This window comes from Engystomops pustulosus, chromosome 1 (genome assembly GCF_040894005.1).
Source record: "Engystomops pustulosus chromosome 1, aEngPut4.maternal, whole genome shotgun sequence".
Classification (NCBI taxonomy): domain Eukaryota; kingdom Metazoa; phylum Chordata; class Amphibia; order Anura; family Leptodactylidae; genus Engystomops; species Engystomops pustulosus.
Genome location: NC_092411.1, coordinates 11678325 through 11699884, shown reverse-complemented (window position 1 = coordinate 11699884; position 21560 = coordinate 11678325). Strand labels below are relative to the sequence as shown.

Here is a 21560-nt window from a genome sequence, read left to right as displayed (position 1 = left end):
TACGGTGCCGTGCGTTGTGTATTCGTATGTAGAGGGGCGGGGGTGAGCGGCACTCTCCCCCTCCTCCTCCACCCGGCGCCGATGTATGCCCACCGTACCATAGTACATCGTGTGGATGTAGCCTAAGGCTTATAGATCGGCAGTAAAATTGCAATATACTGCAATACAGCAGACAGTCAGATTACCAAGGGTTAAAGTAACCTGGGTAGGCTGCAACACTGTTAAACAAAAAAAAAAAAATTGGTAAAAAAAAGTTTGAAAAAAAAAAACATCCCCTTTTCCCTAGAACCAATATAATAATAAATAAAATCATAAACACGTTAGGTATCGCTGCGTCCCAAAATGTCCGATCTAATATATCTGTCAAACTATAGAAATGGTTATTCCCGGCGTTGAACCCCGTAACGGAAAATGGCGCCCAAACGTCTAAAAAGCCAGATTTTCTCCATTTTGTAACCCATAAAATTTTTTATAAAAAGTGCTCAAAGGTTACACAGTCCCCAAAATGTCAGCAAGGTGAAAGTCTTCTTGCAAAAAATGACACCTTACACAGCACTGGACACCGAAGTATGAAAAAGTACCATATATACTCGAGTATAAGCCTAGATTTTCAGCACAAAAAAATGTGCTGAAAACCCAAACTCGGCTTATACTCGAGTAAAAAAAAATATAGGTTTTACCAGGTTTTTATGGTAAGATTAGTGGCCTCGCTTATACTTGGGTCGGCTTATACTCGCGTGTATACGGTAATTGGCCTCAGAATATGGGAAAATGAAGATATTTCTTTTTGTACAGAAGGTTTTAATTTTCATTAAATCAAAACACAATTAAACCTATATAAATGTGGTATCCCTGTGATGGTACCGACCCACAGGATTAAGGGGAGGTGTCGTTTGGAGAGCGCAGTGTTAGGCGTAATTCAAAGCCCACAAGAAAGTGACGCAAATGTGTTTTTATTCTTGTTAATTTCAACACATTTGGATTTTTTTTCCCGTAGTGTGAGCCACGCAGTAATAAATACTGACACTGGGAAGTACAATTTGTTACGCTGTAAATGGGCCCGATAACGCTCTGTAAAGGGAAACAATAAACAGACACAGAAAAATATAAAAGGGTTGTTAATTGTCCGTATTGTCCACCGTCCTGTACTGTGAGCCAGATGTAGAAATAATATAGAGCCTGTGCTATTATCTCTATTATCTCCAGTGTTTCCATTCTGTACACCCCATAGAAGTCTAAGGAAATGTATAAATAACATATGGGTTATTGTCACGGGTGCTCCTGCGACCCATGTCCCGGATCACAGGCGCACCCGTGTGCCTCACTGTGCCCCCTCGCGCCAAGCGCAGGTTCACTTACCTAGCCGCGCTCTAGCGACGGTCTCGCTCCAGCTTGCGCGACGGCTATCTGGCCAGCGCATCGCTAATTGGCGCTGAACCTTGGGGTCTATGACAGAGCCTGTCCCTGACTACGACTTTGTACCTCACCTTGGCCGCCACTGCAGACAAAGTCACGCCTGTGGAACGACCTGGTGGTACCACGCCTTAACAAGTCCAAACAGCTTTGCGGCGGGCTCTGGTGAAAACCAGGTGCTACTTAGACTCCGGTCCCAGGTGTCGGCTTACGTCATCGTCCGCAGTGGTCCATAGGGTCCAGTACCACTGATCCTGACAGTTACACACGTGCTGCATGGGGTTGTGCACCGTATTCTGCCGTATATACGCGAAGTATCCATGGAGACCAAAAAACTGTTCTGTCGGCCCAGTGACATACGTGCACATACAGATGAAAAAGACACATATTTACGGATTCATACGGCGCAGCAATACAAGACCGGAGAATCCCTACGTTCCCGCAGCAGTTTATAAGATGAAAGCTGAGCACTGATTGGTTGCCATGGCCAACTAGAACCATTTTCGGTGACGCCTTACACAGCTATAGTGTGGAAACGTTACACCGGTCAGAATGTGGCGACACAGAGAATCATTTTTATTTTTTAATTCAAAAGATTTACATTTTTTAAATTTTAAAAATGGTAACAAAGACGTAACAAATCCATATAAATATGGCTTCTCCGAGATGGAACGGACCCAAACATTACTGGGGGGGGGGGGGGGGGGGGGAGGGGAGGTGTCATCCGGACCGTGCAGGGAGTGAGGCACAAAATTAAAATTATGAAATTTTTGCAGAATATGACCTGGCGTCCCCCCCCCAGGAGGTGCAATGTGCCCAACAGATATAAAAGCGGTCACATGACTCTGTAGATTGATAAATGAAAAAGTTCTGGATTTTGGAATAATATAATATATATATGTAAACGCAAAAAATAGAAAAGGGGCTAAAAAAAAATTCTCCCGCAGATCATCCTAAAGAGATGAAGGAAAGGTGATAAGGGAAAACATGGAAGGCTATTTGTTATATTTTTAGAATTATTTTCTAGTCTGGTTAATGACGAGCGCTTGTACTTTGGGGATCGGAGCAATTAGTAGGTTCTGCGAGATGTCGCCATGGAAACCATCCTATAGAAGCTTCATTACCGTACAAAACCCTATTGCTGGAGGATAGCGGGAGCAGTGATTGTATAGGGCAGTGATGGCTAACCTATGGCACTGGTGGCACTTTCTGAGATGACTCCAGGTATCTTCCTGCAGTCCCAAACAGCCCAGGACTTGCTGTGCACAGAGCTATTTTAAAGTGACAGGACTGCCTGGGACTATTTTCTGATTTATTGGTGTCCTCAGGGGCTGGTATCAATGAAAGCTGTGACAGAGAAGGGAGTATAAATCACAAATTACATTTCTGTGTTGGCACTTTGCGATAAATAAGCGGGTCTTTGTTGTAGTTTGGGCACTCGGTCTCTAAAAGGTTCACCATCACTGGTATAGGGGGATGCAGGGCTATGGATAACTGCGCACCAGTCACTATGGGGGTCCAGAAATACATTAAAGAGCGCACCCCTCATAGCAGAATCACTATTTGTAGAAAGTTTTTATTGAAGGTTTATGGGCAAAAATCTGAAAATGTCTTTTACATCTGTACAAGGCCTTAAAGGAAATCTCCCATCACAATCCATCCTGATAAACCAGGGACATTCCTCATAGATCCAGGCACCGGGACTGTGGTATCTCCTTATATCCGTTATCCATGGTCTCCTTCCTTCTAACATCAACTTTTATAATTATGCTAATGACCCCGAAGGGCTCTGGGGAGCCATGCCGGAGCTCCTCCGTGCTGTAGCTTCACAGACTGTTACACTGTGCTGGAACACGTCCCTCTTCCAATGAGTAAGATTATATCAGGCAGAGGGATGGGGAACTGTTGAGGAAACAGAGGGGGAGACAATTAAATGGCCGTGAAGCTACAACACGGAGGGGCTGTTGTATTGCCCACAGGAGCCCTTTAGGCTCATTAGCATAATTATAAAAGTTGATTTTAGAAGGAAGATAACACTGATAACAGATATAAGCAGATACCACAGTCCAGGTGCCTGGATCTATGAGTAATGTCACTGGTTTATCAGGATGGATTGTGATGGGAGATTTCCTTTTATGTAAAATCCCTATGGATTCTATATGTGGTCTGTGAATGAGGTTTTCTTTTGCATTTTATTGGGCTTTTAGTCCACCCGATTCCCAACGTTAATGGGGCAGGCACACGTCACACTCCAGGGAGTACTGGCTGCATAGCGCCTCCAGAGTACAGATGTGGTATTGCACTGTTCCTCCCTCTCCCCCATATCCCATCTTCTTGTGATCCTTTGTTATTTCCCATACTCTAAAGTGACAGCAGGACTCTCCATAGCTAAGGCTCGCTGCTTATCTGTACATTAAAGGGATCCCCTTATCTTTCTATAACTGGCGTCCATAATCTCCCAGCTCTTGGCACTTTATCTGATTTCTCCATAAAGGGGAATAAATACTTTATAAAATGACCTAAAAAGCAATAAGACCACCACACCACTGTGCAAGTTACCCAGTTATACCCAGAACGGCTGCACGAGGGTCTTCCTGTAGTCATGCACTGTGGACACCAGGTGGCGCTCTTAATACGCAAGTAAATTGGAGTCATTGGAGTCTATTACAATCTGTTCCCAGATCCCATCTTCTCCCTATAGACCCTTTACATTATGCAGAGAACATATCTGAAGCCCCGTGCATGGGATTTCCGGGGGTTTTGCAATTTTACTGGAAAATAATTGAAGTTTTAGTTATTTTAAACATTTTTCACCAAGTACAAGTTCACCCAGATCTTTATTGATTTCTATGAGATCTTCGGTATAGCTAACAGGAGGGCCGGACCCGAAAGTAAGCCCAAAATATTGTCAGAGAGACTTGCTGATCCGGGTTCTGCAGATTGCTGTGAGATCCAAGGGACCCAGTCAGAAATTATAATAATAGAACTTTATTTCTCATCATATTGCGCAGTGATTCACAGATTATTGGGGGGATATATATACAAACAAATGGAGACGTCACAGAGTAATAACCGGTTCATATGAGATAATAGGATTGGGGGTTCTGCTCCCAATAGCTTATATATATATATATATATATATATATATATATATATATATATATATATATTATATTAGGAGGAATAACAGAATTGTGGGAAAAGGCTCTTTTGATTTGATATATTATAGTCTTTAATAAAATATCAGGACGGATCCTCTTTAGAATTTCTTTTAGTTTTGCCACCCCCTCCCATATACCTGGACTGTCCAGGTGTGCATGTGTTCTTAATAGGAAAAGTGGAATAAAGTTGGTCTTGACGAAGTTGATTTTTCATATGTCGAAACCCAAGTGCACACAAACTAAGTGCACAAACAGGCCGCAGACAGGGTAAAGTTTGTGGAGCATTTCGGCCGGGAGGAGACCATACACAATAGTCTCCAATGGCGACCGTGAGCTAGCTGCCGCCATTTACAGTCGTATGCGCTTAGTTGAACACTGTACAAGTCATCCGGCACATAGAGAGATGTTACAGAGTAGTAAACTAATAATCCGCTTTAATAATACGAGCGAGGGGTCTGTGCACAGGAGCTCACAATCTATGGGGAAGAAGTGGGGGGGATCACACCACAGGATCTGTACACATTCACTACTTGGCTGAGCCTGCATGTACATAAAGAAGAGCGGGAGATGGCTGTCACCCAAACACAGGTTATTTGTGGCTGTTTATCTCCCTGAAAATGAAGGGCATAATTCTATAGATTATATAGATGCTGATGATGATGATATACACTGGAGATCAAAATTGGAGAACAGTGTGTAATTCTGTCATTTTTTGTAATCTCCATTGATGAACATTTGAAGGATTTTTTATAAGGGGTCTCCAGGCCACTAGAACAGGGTTTTACAACATTACCAGAATATCAACCTAAAACCTTTATTGTACATTGGGTTTGGATCAGGACTGTGGGCTGTGGACGTTTTATAGTTTCAATGTTTTCTGTTTCAAGGAACTAAGTTAGGCGCTTTGCTGGGTGACAGTGGGAGTTTTCCTTCATAAAAATTACTGACTGAGTGAAGAACGCAAGGAAGGGACCACGTGTTGAAGAAGAAGGTTCTCATACACACAAGCAGTCACTCTGCCATGTAGCTGTAAGAGAGGTCCAACTCCTGCTCCAGATAACATTCCCCAAACTCTGACACTTCCTCCACCACATTTCACTGACTTCTTAACACAGTTTGGATTCAGTCTTTCCCCAGCTTGTGGAAGAACATTATGTTTCCCATCAGATCCAAATAAATTAAACTTCACTTTCATCACTGAAATGACCTGTGGATAATTCTCCTCTGTCCACACAACATGCTACTTGATAAACGTGAGTCTAGCCTTAGATTCTTTCAGCTAATGAGAGGTTTGGTCACTTGTAGAAGAAGGTCCTGATACATATTAGCAGTCACTCTGCCATGTAGCTGTATGAGAGGTCCAACTCCTGCTGCAGAAAACATTCCCCAAACCGTGACACTTCCTCCACCACATTTCACTGACTTCTTTACACAGTTTGGATTCAGTCTTTCCCCAGCTTGTCAACTCACATTATGTTTCCCATCAGATCCAAATAAATTAAACTTCACTTTCATTACTGAAATGACCAGTGGACACTTCCCCACTTCTCCACACAACATGATAAACATGAGTCTAGCCTTTGATTCTTTCTGCCAATGAGAGGTTTGGTCACTGCAGAGTTGACTATTAGTCCAAATGCTCCTGAAAGTCGAGACACTTTATGTTAAGACAGATCCTTACCCTGTCTAATGCTGAACTGGAGAGCAATTCCAGCTGCAGTGATGAACCAATTCCCCATGGAGATTCTCCGCATTATCCTGTCCTCTCTTGCAGTTGTCTTTCAGGGGGAGACCAGACTTCTTGGGGGACTGGAATGAGTTGTATATTCCAGAAATCACAGACTCTCTTCTCTTCTTGCAGCTGATGGGGGTCATCCCTTCATGTGGACAACCTGCTGCCGGAGGGTTTCAGTCACTTTGGAACGGCACAACATTTTTGCAAAGTCAGTAAAAACTAGAAAGTTCGGCGCCAGTTACATCGGGTTTGTCATAATGAAGAAAATTAGCACCAGGTGGCAGAACAACACCAATACATTGCAGGAATCCGACAGTGTTGTTTCATTGTGATCCGTGTCTTTTACAGGGTGCGTTCACACGGTCAGTTTTTCCGATGCAGTTTTCAAAGCTAAAAGCTGGTGTAGATCATAGTGTGTGAGAACTTAAAATAAATGTTAGAAGCTGCTGCATCTGAAAAACTTAATGGGGCACATTTACTTACCCGGTCCTGTCACGATCCTGCGGCGCGTTCTCCAACGTGGATTTGGGCCTGCCGGGATTCACTTAGATCATGCGCCCGATATCCACCAGGTGTCGCTGCTCTGCTGAGGTCCGCCGGAGTTCACCGTCTTTTTCCCGGTGCATGTAAGTGCAAACCGATCGCGTGCACCAAAAACCCAGGGCAATTCGGGGAAAAACGGCGCAAAGCGGTAATATTCGTGAAACCGGACGAAAGTGCACAATACGGGCCCTTAACCCCTTCCCGACGCGCGCCGGGTCCCGGTGCATGGAGAGGGCTCGCGGGCCGAGCCCTCTCCATAGCCGGTAAGTCTTTGCTGCATATTGCAGCAAAGGCTTACCGGTAACACCCGCGATCGGTGCTAGCACCGATCGCGGGTGCTTTCACCGCGATCACCTCCGGCAATGCTGCCGGAGGCTTCAAAAAGATGGCGCCGCATGGGCGCCGCCATCTTGGCGCGGATCTTCGCTCCCCGATGACGTCACGGGGAGCGGTGATCCGTTGCCATGACAGCATCGGGCCTCACGAAGGCCCGAAGCTGTCTCGTTTTAACCTATTCATTACAATGTGCTATCAGCACATTGTAATGAATGAGGAGTAAAATCCCCATATACTGCCATATTGCAGTATGGCAGTATATGGTAGGATCGATCAGACAACCTAGGGTTAAAGTACCCTAGGGAGGCTGAAAAATAGTTAAAGTAAAAATTTAAAAAAGTTTAAAAAAAAAAAAAATTATATTAAAAAAACCTAAAAATTCAAATCACCCCCCTTTCCCTGGAACTGATATTAATATTAATAAACAGTAAAAATCATAAACACATTAGGTATCACCGCGTCCGAAAATGTCCGATCTATCAAAATATAATAGCGGTTTTTCACTGCGTTTAACCCCGTAACGGAAAATAGCGTCCAAAGTCAAAAATGACATTTTTTTGCCATTTTGGAAAATATAAAAAAATTTATAAAAAGTGATCAAAAGGTCGCACAGTCCTAACAATGATAGCAATGAAAACGCCATCAAAAGTCGCAAAAAATGACACCACCCACAGCTTCGTACACAAAAGTATGAAAAAGTTATTAGCGCCAGAAGATGACAAAATCAAAAAAAAAATTTTTGTACAGGAGGTTTTAATTTTTTTAAATGTATGAAAACATTATAAAACCTGTACAAATGTGGTATCCCTGTGATCGTAGCAACCCAAAGAATAAAGTAGACGTGTCATTTGGGGCGCTCAGTGAAAGCTGTAAAATCCAAGCCCACAAGAAAACGTCGCAAATGTGTTTTTTCACCATTTTCACTGCATTTGGAATTTTTTTCCCGCTTCCCAGTACGCGCCATGGAACATTAAATACCGTCACTACGAAGTGCAATTTGTTACGCAGAAAATAAGCCATAACACAGCTCTTTATGTGGAAAAATAAAAAAGTTATAGATTTTTGAAGGTGGGGAGTGAAAAATGGAAGTGAAAAAACTAAAAGGCCAAGTCGTTAAGGGGTTAATAAATGAGCCCCATTGTGTGAACGTAGCCTCAGAATGTATATAATTTATGAAATCGGCTTAAAATACAGCGATTTTTCCTCATGTTGGACGTATTCACATTGGATACACAATGACCTGGACATTTAGGAAATTATGTGTTGTCTAATTTTGATCTCCAGTGTAGATGATGATGTGAGTGATCCTGCTGTTGGGGGTTGTTGTCCTGATAGGACACGAGGGTAATACCCTGTAATGTGATAGTCCAGCAGGTCCTTGGAGAGGGGCAGACCGTCGCTGCAGTCAGGAGGCTTCTCCGGAGTCGTCGCGCTCCTGTGGTTACATGCAGGGATTCACATAATCACATTTAATATTCGTTTCCCATCTTTACCCTCATTCAGTCTTTCCTTCCTTCCTCCATTAATGAAGCTGCTTTTCCTGCCGGCTTTGTGGTCAAGGCTAAACCAATATGTGGAGCCGGTAGAGTTGGTCGGGTGCCACCTCATGAATTGCGCCTGATGACGCGGGGGGGCGCTTCATAATGGGCTAATTGTTGGGGTGGGCTCAGCTCCAGCCTTGTTCGGGGAGACCATATATCTCGCATTTCCCGGCTCCAGCATCATCCGTACCCGTCCTACAGGGAATTGATGACTTTTAAATCTGCGGCTTGGGAATGACTCGCGGCTCTGCGCGCTATTTCCATCATACAAGAAGCCGTCTGTTTTTGTATTTTATGATTTCGAAACAAGATGCACATCCCAATCTGAGAATTCTCCGGGAGCGCGCGGCATAGAGACTTTTATGTCTTCTGCACAAACAGATTTGGTTAAGGCCCGACTTTCCTGGGAGAAGGGTTCGGATACAGAGTGGAGGCCTGGCACCAGGTGGGCAAAAATTCCTGCTGATGGTTGTCTCTGTGCTAGATTTTTGGACATTTTTCCCCAATGGTCCAATGATCCCTGGCAATTTTGGAACTGCTTGGGACCTTCAAAATGCCAAAAACCAACCCCTGCCTGTGCCCTTATGTTGGTCCAATCAAAGTTGGCCCCCGAATGCTAAACTCTATCCCATGGAGTGACTTTTGGGGAAGTAATTAGACCAAGAGAAGCATAGCGGGGCCAGCGTATCACACCGAGAGGTGGAGAGGGAGGAAGTGGGTCTTCATCCTGCTCCCTCCCTGGTTCTCGAAAATAGCTAAGTTTTAACAACCGGTCCAATGAAGCTGAATTTAGAATTTAGCATTTGGGGGGTTCCACAAACCATGACTTTGATTGGACCAACATATAGGCACAAGCCAAGGGCAAGATATGACATTTTGGGGACCCCAAGCACTTCCCAAACTGCCAGGGATCATTGGACTGTCGGGAAAGTTTTCCTCTTCTTCCCTGAGGACAAGAGGATTGAGCATGTTAAAATCAAAACAGCCCAATCTTCCTTTCTTCTAATGCCTATTTGCCATTGTGAGGGTGCCTATGGGTGACATAGGACCATGTAAGCCACATTCATCAAATCCTCCCGATGTAGAAATCATAATGGGTTTTCTAAACCGAATGAGACCTTTTATGGGGGATTTCCAGGACTAACACATCAATGGCCCATCCTCAGGATAGATCATTGATATCAGATATCAGACTGGTTAGAATCTGACACCTACCCCCACCCCCCACCATTCGCAATGCAGTACAGCGCCGTACACTGTGTAGTGGCTTTGCTTGGTATTGCAGTTCAGCCCCAGTCAGTTAACTGACGATGAATGTGACCTCATTGGGTTGAACATGATGCTATGGCGCTGCTGCTGAAGGTTCAAACAGCTGATCTGTGAGAGAGTCTAGTTTCGGACTATATTAATCTATATTTAGCAATATTTTAATCTTGGAACATCCCTTTAAGTAGGACAGTGACTCAGCCCAGCAGAGCTAGTTTTTAATTACAAGTAGCCGTTCCCCGCTCTCAGACGTTGACGTTCCACATTAAGCTGTTCTTCTGTCCCCATTCACAATTCACCTTTCATTTCCGAGGCTTTTCTCACATTTTATGTTTTCATACCCAAAAACACATCCTGCCGCGGCCTTGGAATAACGTGTCTGTGGTTGGCGGTCGTTCCTCTCCGGCGATGGCTCCCTCGGCACCTTCAGACATTGACGTCCTCTCTAAAGTTAAAACATCAGTACATATTTTTTGTGCATCCGGTGCCTGATTCATGCCGCGTTTCCGATGATAATTCACAGTAGACTTTTCCCCCAGTTCCAAAAGTGTGACAACACGGAGCCGCGCTCTTTGTTACTCTGCAAAACATTTGGTTTCAATTAAGAGACGAAACATTCCGCCAGGACCAAAGACCACCTTAGAGATAAAATTTGAGATTTCCAAGAAACATACCAGAGAGCGAGTTTAGACGATCGGAAATGAAGAGAAATACAGGGTCTCGTCCAAGAACAGGGGATTACAATCTCCAAGAGCTCAGATTGCACGATAACCCATGGAAGATGTCTCTGCCCAGACCTTGTGTCTACAAAGTTTCCCACCGCTCCCCTGCCCGGGACACTCCTTCTCCCACCCTCCCTTCAAGGTGGCTCCTCAAAGATGGTCCTTTGTCTCAGAGGATGGTTGGTAGGCAATGACTTATCTCCCTTCCCCTCTCTCCTTTCGACAGAGATGATCTTCTGCTGCTCGGCATGACCTGTGTTGACTTGGTTTGACCTTGGCAATCATTGTCTCGTAAGCCCTTCCAGTCATGACCACCGTTGTCTATGGTCAAGGGGATTACATCCGGCCATACTACTCCCCGTGGTAATCACTTGGCAGGAGGTGAAGCCAGTTTGGGTGGTCGGAAATGGAAGTTTTTCTTCTTTCCCGGAGGAAGTTTTAATTTTCTAGGTTTATTGGTCGGAAGGTCGTGAGTGTGATTTCTTTTCTTTGTTTCTTTAGGCGTTTGCTCCGATTTTTCTGTAATTGTAAGGTTTTCAACTCTCTCTGATGAGAGAAGCTTAGATCGTCCACCATCGTTGCATAAAACTTACTGGATGACCATTGAAGGTGCATGAAGGTTTCCAATGTTCTCCTTCAACTCTCCAGATATTGGGGGTGATAAAGATTGGGATGCTAATGCCGATCCTTTGGAGAGATGAGTCCTTTGGCAGGAGCTCTCCTCTTTTACAAACCAAGAACTTTTGGCCGAGCCGACCATTGGTGTAGTATGAGGGAATCAGAAAATTGGCTGAGCAAGGGCTCCTCAAACGGCAATCTAATTTGTATAGAAAAACACGGCTGTTTTCTTCCATAAACTGGTCGTGCCTGGTACTGCAGCTTGGCTTTGCCATTATTGCCAATTTCAGCATGTTTAAAGTGAACCTGTCATCAGGAACCCTTTTCTGGCTCCCCAATGTCCCCATAGAGAATAGTGTGCACATTGCCAAAGTGGTGTTATAATAAAACTGGCCACTCTCATGTGACACTGGACACTGCTCTACAGAGAGAAAGGTAAACTTTCATCTAACTTTTCTTTTTATCGGAAAAAGCCACTTTAATTTAAAAAGCAGCTTGGCAATGTGCACACTATTCTCTATGGGGACATGGGGGGGCCAGAAAAAGGGCTCCTGATGGCAGGTTCCCTTTAAAGGGGTATTCCCACAAAGACCAGTTTCTTCGTGTATTCAGTATCTATTCAGGATAACAAAATACAGTGTCAGAAGCACGGTGAAAAAGCATAAACCCCTGTACTCTGATAATCTAACCACATTGTCACCCCATAGAACTAGATAGATAACAATGTGTCTGCTTAGAAAGGCCCCGCCCACACCCTGGGATTTTGCACTGAGCAGCCTAGAGAGTGATAGGAGCTAAAACGGAAATAACACTCAGTAACATTGTAAAGTAAGGGGTTAAAATGATCTTTATCGTGGGAAAACCCCTTTAAGCCCTTCACCAGATACACCTGCAAACCCATCACTGCAGGCTGGTAAATATGCAAATACGTTAAGATGGCTGCTTTACAAGGTAACTTAAAGGAAACCTACCACTTGAAGTGGCAGGTTTCAGAAGAAAACACCGAGCACCAGCTCAGGCTGAGCTGGTGCCGGAGCTTATTTTTGTTAGTGTTTTAAACCGCGGTATCGCGGTTTAAAACACTTTTTAAACTGTATAGCCGGCGCAGGGAGGTACGCGCTTGGCGCTTACCGTGCGCGCAGCTACATAGGAAGTGAAGGAGGGCCACGCGCATGGTAAGCGCCGAGCGCGTACCTCCCTGCGCCGGTTATACAGTTTAAAACACGAACAAAAATAAGCTCCGGCACCAGCTCAGCCTGAGCTGGTGCTCGGTGTTTTCTTCTGAAACCTGCCACTTCAAGTGGTAGGTTTCCTTTAAAGGCAATGGTTTCCTTATCCCATCCTGGAAATGTATTTGCATATTTCCCAGAATCCCCTAGTGGAGCATTAAAGCCAGTAAGTCTCCACAGGCCTGCAAGACGGCTTTAATTAGAAAAGTCTCCACAGGTTCGGCGTTCGGGGCTTTACCTCTGACACGTTGCCGGTCGAGTAGCCAATCCGGCAAATTAACGCCCCAAAAAAGTATCCGTGGCTATGACTGGCCAGGGGGGCACTCTGGTGACCCATAGCCATGGATAGCTGTTAGGGGCGTTAATTTTCTGGATTGGCTGCATGGCAGCCGACCCGGCAATGTGTCAGTGTCAGGAGAAAAGCGCCAGAACTCCTACACTTCGGCTTCACTCATCTCTAGTTCCAGGGTAACGAACTGATGGCAAAAATCCTATATAAAGCTCATTTCACATTTGATGTTACAAGTTTGCTACACCATTTTCCAATCTACTGCGTTTCATTTTCACATTTATTTCAACATCTCTGTTTGCTGTGATTAAATAGAAGCTTTCATTGGGGATTGTATACAAATGTTTCTCCATACAAATGTTATGGAGACGGGATCACAGCTCGCCCCAAAACGGGGTTACTGTATCTGCAAGGAACTGTCCAAAATACACCTCTGTCTCGGTGATGACCTCGTTTGAGCGAATTTTTTTTTCCTGCGAGCCATTTCTTCATGTTGGGGAACAAGAAAATGTTGCAGGGAGCCAGATCGCGTGAATATGGGGGGGGGGGTTAGCGGCAGCAATTCATAACGCAATTCATGCAGTTTGGCTGCAACAACTCCGGATGAATGTGCTGGTGCATTATCGTGGCGAAACAGCACCTTCTTTTTCGTCAAATGCAGCCATGTCGCCTTCAATTTTTTGTTGAAGCGGCCCAATAATTTACTGTAGTATTGTCCAGTGATCGATCTTCCTTTTTCTAAAAAATCCATGAGGATGACGCCGTTTGCTTCCCCAAAAATCGTCGCCATGACCTTTCCGGTCAATGGGATCGTCTTCACCTTCTTTGGAGCAGATTCACCGGGAGAAATCCATTGTTTTGATTGTCGCTTAGTTTCTGGTGTGTAGTGATGATTCCAGGTTTCATCAACGGTGACAACTCGACACAAAAACTCCTTCGGATTTTGCTTAAATTGCTCCAAACACGAAGCTTCGAAGTTACCAGCCGCATTCGCTTGTTGTCCACCGTGAGCAATCGTGGCACACATCGGGCCAACTTATCATGTAAAATATTAATTGCCGTTCCAGTCGGCACACCTACGGCCTCGGCTACTTTGCGCACTTTCGTTCGTCGATCACCAAGTGTCATGTCGTGGACTCTTCCCAAAAACGGATGTTCGCCCACGTTTAAATTCTAACCAATATCTAACTGTGGTCATAGATGGCGAAGTGTCCCCAGAAACCGCATCCAACTTTGCTTTTATCTCCTTGAATTACCGAACGATACTGCTCTTTTTCCATCTCTCAAATGGCTGCCAAATCCAAACTAACCAATCAATCGGTCTGCAATCTGTTTTATCGTCGTTTTGGTAGATGGCAGCACACGATGATAACACCAACTTCCCTCAGGAACGACCTCTGTCATCAAACACGGGTACTTATTGAACCGCCCTCATACATCGCTAATCATATAGCACCAACATATTCTGCAGCGCTTTACAAGTCATAGGTTACCCATATAGACTTGATAATATCCATATATTCACACAATATGATGGACGGCCCTGGTTACATGAGCTTACAATCTATGGGCCCCAGTGCTGCTTCCAATATCATTTCTTTTATTTCTTTTACAAATCCTAGAATGTGTTGGGTACCAGGTCATAGATTCTGTATTTCCTTCTCTTTTCAGTACGGACTCGAAGCTGTTGGAGGAAGCGACTATTTCAATCTGCAAATCGTTAAGTAAGTAGCGAATGTGCATGACGGAGACATGTGATGTATAGGGGACTGTACACACCTGGTGTGAATCCAAGGCGTCCGTGGTGCAAGTGTAATGCCGGTAGAGGGATGGAGCTTTTAAAGGGAACATGTCTGTGAAACGAAGCTCTGGTGCTGGAAGGTTTTACAAAGGCCGAGTCCTGATGTATGACCCTCACAGATCGGACACTGATGAACAATGCAAAGGAAGGTGATTGGTATCAAAATGGGCTCCAAAATAAAGAACCTTACCACACTAACTAAACGTATCTTTGAAAACTTATACAGCAGTACAACTATTCCTATATTGTTCTTTTCCATGCTTGAGAAGGTTGGTTCACCATCTATGCAAATGACCCCATGTAAAAACGATCATTGTCTTCTCATGTGAGTCCAATCATTGTCTTTCCTTTGAGCGGAGTCCGGCATATTCATGTTCTTCAGGCTCAGCCGTGCCTTCGGCGCATTCCCCCCTTCCTCAGGAACGAGAGAGACGCTGGCTGTGTGACTTGCTGAAGAGTGTTCAGCTCCCTCCTTCATCCCTCCTTCAGGAATTCTCCTCAGCGAGTCTCACAGTCGGTGCTTCTCTCAATCCTGAGGGAGGGGGGAATGAGCTGGAGGCGCAGCTGAGCAGCAAGGACATGAATATGATAGAGCTCAAAGGAAAGACGATGATGGGACTCCCATTGGGTTATTTGCATAGATGGTGAGTCAATTTTAAGAACAGACTGTGAAACCTTGCAAGCATGGAGAGGAACAATATAGGGATAGTTATACTGCTGTATTATAGCAACTTTTAAAGATCTGTTTAGTTGGTGTGGGTTAGTTTACCTAACAGGTTCCCTTTAAGTTTTGGTACAATGGGGCACATTTACTTACCCGGTCTGGAGGCCTTGACAGAAAGTGCATTGTCCGTGTATAATGCGCTGTGCCGCTATTCACTAAAATAGTGCACCCGATATCCTGCATGTGTCGCTTCCCCGCTCAGGTCCCCGGAGTTCACCTTCTTCTTCCTGGTGCATGTAAGTGCATTGGATGCGACACAATTTGAATATTAAATCCCACGTTCAGTCTGAATCAGTCGGATCGTCCAACGGCACGCCCCCCCCCCATTTCTGTTGCGTGAAAGCAGTGCACCCGCGCCACAATCCAATCACGTGCAGCACAATCCCTTTCTAAATCCCTGCCACAGCGGCATAAATCCCGAAAGCCATGAATAACAACAGAAATGCGATCCGCGTACCCTTAGTAAATAAGCCCCAATGTTCTTATATTGAGTGTAGTGGGGCTCATTTTTTATACCAATGACCTTTCCTTTGCATTGGTAATCAGTGTCCGATCTGAGAGGGACATGCACCAGGGACTGTGCACCGATCTACACCAGGACTCCTCCCTTTGTTATACCTACCAGCAACATAGCCCACCTGGAGCAGGGGTGCACATGTGCGCACCAAATACCCCACCACCCCACCCCGGAGTAACTAATGCTCTTCCTTGAGAAAAGGACACCTCTATCCAAAATGGCCACCGCTCTCTGCAGGTTTTTTCCCTGCAAAAACCTTTCAGTTTATGTTCTAATCTTTTTTGTATTTTTTACTTTTTAGTTGAGAACAACCCCAGAACCGGAAATCTCAGCGCTCTAATAAGAGTATTTCTGTCAAGGACGAAGGAACTGAAGATATCGGCAGAATGTCAGAAGTAAGTGGAGGCAAATCTAGTTCTATATTCATTCTGGATCCCAAACCCCCGCCCCCCCTTCTCTCCCCCTCCCCAATTCTTGTATGTGGACCCCCTCCTGCCCTTCTCTGGACACCGAGGTCAGGACGGCTCCTTATCTGTACCAGGAGAACGATATCAGGAAAGTTTGAAGCCACTGGGTGTAAAATAGATGGCTTCCAGTCACTGACTGCAAGCAGAGAGCTCAGATACAGCAATTAAATTCCCAAGTATACGGGAGAGTTTTAGTAGAGCAATTCTAATTTATTTGCTAGTGTTTTAGTATCCCTCCAAGTGCTAGATAACCCTATACTGGTCAGCAGAGATAACCCATGTGATGCCAGGACACTGGCACTGCTGTGGCCTCTACGCGTGACACAATCCTGCGGGAAATACCCACGCTTAAAGGGGTTGTCCACTTTCAGCAAGTAATTTATATCGATTGTGAAGTTATACAATTTTCCGATATACGTTATTCATGTTTACTCCTGGGTCATGTGATGTCATAGAGGTGCATGGCTCGTCATCGCTGTGGTTATGTTATGTGATACAGGTGCATGGCTCGTTATATCACACATCTCTGATTACTCCCTGTGATATAACAAGCTTTGCCCCTGTGTGACATCACATGACCAGGGATAGAATGAGCCGTGCACCTGTGTGACATCACGTGCCCAGGGATATAACAAGCCGTGCACCTGTGTGACATCACATGACCAGGGATATATAACGAGCCGTGCACCTGTGTGACATCACATGACCAGGGATATATAATGAGCCGTGCACCTGTGTGACATCACATGACCAGGGATATATAATGAGCCGTGCACCTGTGTGACATCACATGACCAGGGATACAATGAGCTGTGCACCTGTGTGACATCACATGCCCAGGGATATAACAAGCCGTGCACCTGTGTGACATCACATGACCAAGGATACAATGAGTTGTGCACCCTTGTGACATCACATGACTAGATATGAGCCGTGCATCTGTGTGATATCACATGACCAGAGATATAATGAGCCATGCACCTGTGTGACATCACATGACTAGATTTAATGAGCTGTGCACCTGTGTGACATCACATGACCAGGGATAAAGTAACGCTCACTCAATCTCTCTCTTACAGTCAGCTCTTCATCTGGCAAGCGCACAACGCCCTCTTCATCATCTGCTGTCTCCTGAAAGTGTTCATCGCTCATGTCTCCGAGGAGGAGCTGCTCCTGCACTTCTCATATCAGAAGAAAGACCCCGGATCATATGGTGAGTGGGAACCCTCCGTGCATTGTATGGAGCATTGTGTATTGTTAACCCCTTCACATCTGCCATACAGCTGTAAACATTTTAATCCCTAATACCCCTTGCAGTTGGCACGTCCCGTCAGTGGTCCACTTCAAATGAACCCTGGCACCTAGAAACACAGTCCTGGAGTCTTATAATAGAAAGGAGAAAATCCACTTTTAATATTAGCAGAAGCCATTATATTGACTGTCAAAGTTGCAGTAAAAAATGCAATACACCTCTATCGATTCCGGACTGTAACTTTAAGGCTACAGGCTGTCCCCTACTTAAGGACACCCGACTTACAGACGATCCATAGTTAAAGACGGATCCCTCTGCTGCCTGTGACCTCTGGTGACCTCTCTGGATGTTACTATAGTCCCAGACTGCAATGATCAGCTGTAAGGTGTCTGTAATGAAGATTTATTGATAATCCTTGGTCCCATTACTGCAAAAAATTTAGAAACTCCAATTTTTTTTGTCTGGATCTACCGTTATAAAATATACAATTTTCGACTTGCATACAAATTCAACTTAAGAACAAACCTCTGGACCCTATCTTGTATGTACATTCGCACAACCGTACGAAAACAGCCGTGTATACGGGAAGAATACGTTACCATTCATTCCTATGGGCAATACGGTCATACATTGAATGTCCGTATTTGTCACCGTACCGCAACGTATGTGAGCCGTATAAAGAGATGGAGCATGTCCTATTCTCTCACGTTCTAACGCTGTATGCCCCATTGAAGTCTATGGGAACGTATAAAATAAGGGCGTCATACCTTGTACCCACCATACAGTATATGCGTTTTGTATCTAGGGAGACCAGGAGTTGTAGTCGGGGTACATTCATACAGCGGTATGCGGCCGGACAGACATACTTCTATGCGCTGGCGAGGAGGTGACCCCCTCCCCCCTCCATAGAGAACAGCACCGCATGGGCTCACACAGGGTGAAAGATGGAGCATGCTCTTCTGTACCGCTGCCATTGCCGTCTTTGGGGACGTATATGCACTCGCAAATTTGTGGCTGCATATTCATCCAGAAAGCTTGGGCTCAGTCACAGGTTTTGGGTCTCCCAACAGGATAAGGAGCCAAAATACACAACTAAAAACACCCAAAAAAAGAGGAATACATCGGACTAATCTGAATCGGCTTTTTGGAGCCCGGAGATAAATCCTATGGAGCATCTCCAAAAGGAGCTGGACCCCTTCACACCCCCAGACACTGGAGCAGCTCATGAGGAATGGCCCAAAATACCTGCTGAGAGGCGCAGAAGTCTCATCGACAGTCACAGGAATTGATTGCTGCGATTGCTTCAAAAGGTTCTGCAAAAAAATATTAAGTTAAGGAAACCATCACTTCTGTCCGGGCTGTTTCATGAGTTTGTTTTTTTTTATTCTGTTGAAAGAGGAAAAGCGATGTCTGCCGTTAATTTTCATCGAAATTTTATTTATTTATTTTTTTCATTATGCGACCACGACCACCAACAATTGTATCCACGCAATATGTATACGTACACTCACCGGCCACTTTATTAGGTCCACCATGCTAGTAACGGGTTGGACCCCCTTTTGCCTTCAGAACTGCCTCAATTCTTCGTGGCATAGATACAACAAGGTGCTGGAAGCTCCTCAGAGATTTTGCTCCATATTGACATGATGGCATCACACAGTTGCCGCAGATTTGTCGGCTGCACATCCATGATGCGAATCTCCCGTTCCACCACATCCCAAAGATGCTCTATTGGATTGAGATCTGGTGACTGTGGAGGCCATTTGTGTCCAGTGACCTCATTGTCATGTTCAAGAAACCAGTCTGAGATGATTCCAGCTTTATGACATGGCGCATTATCCTGCTGAAAGTAGCCATCAGATGTTACAGGATACATTGTGCTCATAAAGGGATGGACATGGGCAGCAACAATACTCAGGTAGGCTGTGGTGTTGTACCAAGGGGCCCAAAGAGTGCCAAGAAAATATTCCCCACACCATGACACCACCACCACCAGCCTGAACCGCTGATACAAGGCAGGATGGATCCATGCTTTCATGTTGTTGACGCCAAATTCTGACCCTACCATCTGAATGTCGCAGCAGAAATCGAGACGCATCAGACCAGGCAACGTTTTTCCAATCTTCTACTGTCCAATTTCGATGAGCTTGTGCAAATTTTCAGTTTCCTGTTCTTAGCTGAAAGGAGTGGCACCCGGTGTGGTCTTCTGCTGCTGTAGCCCATCTGCCTCAAAGTTGGACGTACTGTGCGTTCAGAGATGCTCTTCTGCCTACCTTGGTTGTAACGGGTGGCGATTTGAGTCACTGTTGCCTTTCTATCAGCTCGAACCAGTCTGCCCATTCTCCTCTGACCTCTGGCATCAACAAGGCATTTCCGCCCACAGAACTGCCGCTCACTGGATGTTTTTTCTTTTTCGGACCATTTTCTGTAAACCCTAGAGATGGTTGTGCGTGAAAATCCCAGTAGATCAGCAGTTTCTGAAATACTCAGACCAGCCCTTCTGGCACCAACAACCATGCCACGTTCAAAGGCCACAAATCACCTTTCTTCCCCATACTGATGCTCGGTTTGAACTGCAGGAGATTGTCTTGACCATGTCTACATGCCTAAATGCACTGAGTTGCCGCCATGTGATTGGCTGATTAGAAATTAAGTGTTAACGAGCAGTTGGACAGGTGTACCTAATAAAGTGGCCGGTGAGTGTATATCACAGTCCTACTGATTCTACATACACAAAGGTCCTTACACATCTCTCCAGGGACAATACCTAACCCTGGGTCACAGCAGTGTGAGGGTGACCCACAGTGCACAATCTTGTAATTGAAATTCATTTTTCACAGTTCTGCTGCTACTAACAATATGTACGAGCATCTGATTACACATCTCTCCAGGTACAATACCTGACCCTGGGTAACAGCAAGTGTGAGGTGACCCAGCCCCCCCCTACCCCCGTGCACAATCTTGTAATAGAAATCCATCTCTCCAGGGACAATACCCAGCACTGCCTGCAGTACTGCATGGTCACACCTGCTGACAGGTTTCCTTTGAAATGTACTGTATTGATACATATTAAAAGTGTCTGCAGGAGGAGGGAGATGTGTGACTTGTGTGATTCTTGATGGAAAGGACTGAGAAGATGAAGACGATATTGTGCGGTTATGGACAGTTTTCGAGTTTCGTTTGCATTTTTCCGATAACTCCATATCACAGTCGTGACCCTTTCAGAATTTATCTTCCTTATTTTAAGAGCCTCTATAGTTGGAATCTATCGACCTCTGTCTGTACGTGACTTATTCATTATCTGGTAAGAAGGTTTTAGAAAGGGAGTTCATGTAATTCCATTAGATAACCTGTAGGTGGCGGTAAAAGAGCTGCCATAGACTTAAGGTAAGGTCCTGGTATCTATAGTGGGCTCATTTCTCTTTCTATGACCCAGTGGTGATATATTTTCCCTGGTGCCGCCGGACACGGAGTGTGTGATCCCCCTCCCTCCTCCTGCAGACACTTTTATACGTGTGTCGGCCATGTTTCCTAGGCCCAACACTATATTGAGAGTATCAGTCCTTGCCTGCTGCCCTGCACATGCTGCATTGACACCATATCATAGACTACTGAAGTTATGTTTACATTGGAATAAATTAAGATTTTTTTTTTTTTTGGTTCATGGATAATTGTGGATTTTTGTAAACTGTAAAAAAAAAAAAAAAATTAGACGCTGTTTCATTTCCGGTGAAAGGTGGTAAGAGAAATCAAAGCAGAACAGAGCAACAGAGCAAGGTATTGTTGAATCTGTGTCAAAAGCAGCAGGACAACCGACTATGTACAGGAGTTGCACAGGAGAGTTGTTTTATAAGATTCACACGGTGGCTTAGTGAGTAGCACTTCTGCCTTGCAGCGCTGGAGTCCTGGGTTCAAGTCCCACCCAGGTCAACATCTGAAAAGAGTT

General features: G+C 44.9%; 1 protein-coding gene across 2 annotated transcripts in view; it reads left to right on the top strand.

Annotated features, from left to right (window-relative positions):
• Positions 1-21560, top strand: part of DYM (dymeclin) — a 197806-nt gene that overhangs the window by 12170 nt on the left and 164076 nt on the right. For both annotated transcript variants that reach the window (XM_072133157.1, XM_072133152.1), the window contains exons 3-5: positions 14525-14577; positions 16197-16290; positions 17442-17575. In XM_072133157.1, the coding sequence (XP_071989258.1) occupies positions 14525-14577; positions 16197-16290; positions 17442-17575 (281 nt within the window). The remainder of the gene's footprint in view (positions 1-14524; positions 14578-16196; positions 16291-17441; positions 17576-21560) is intronic.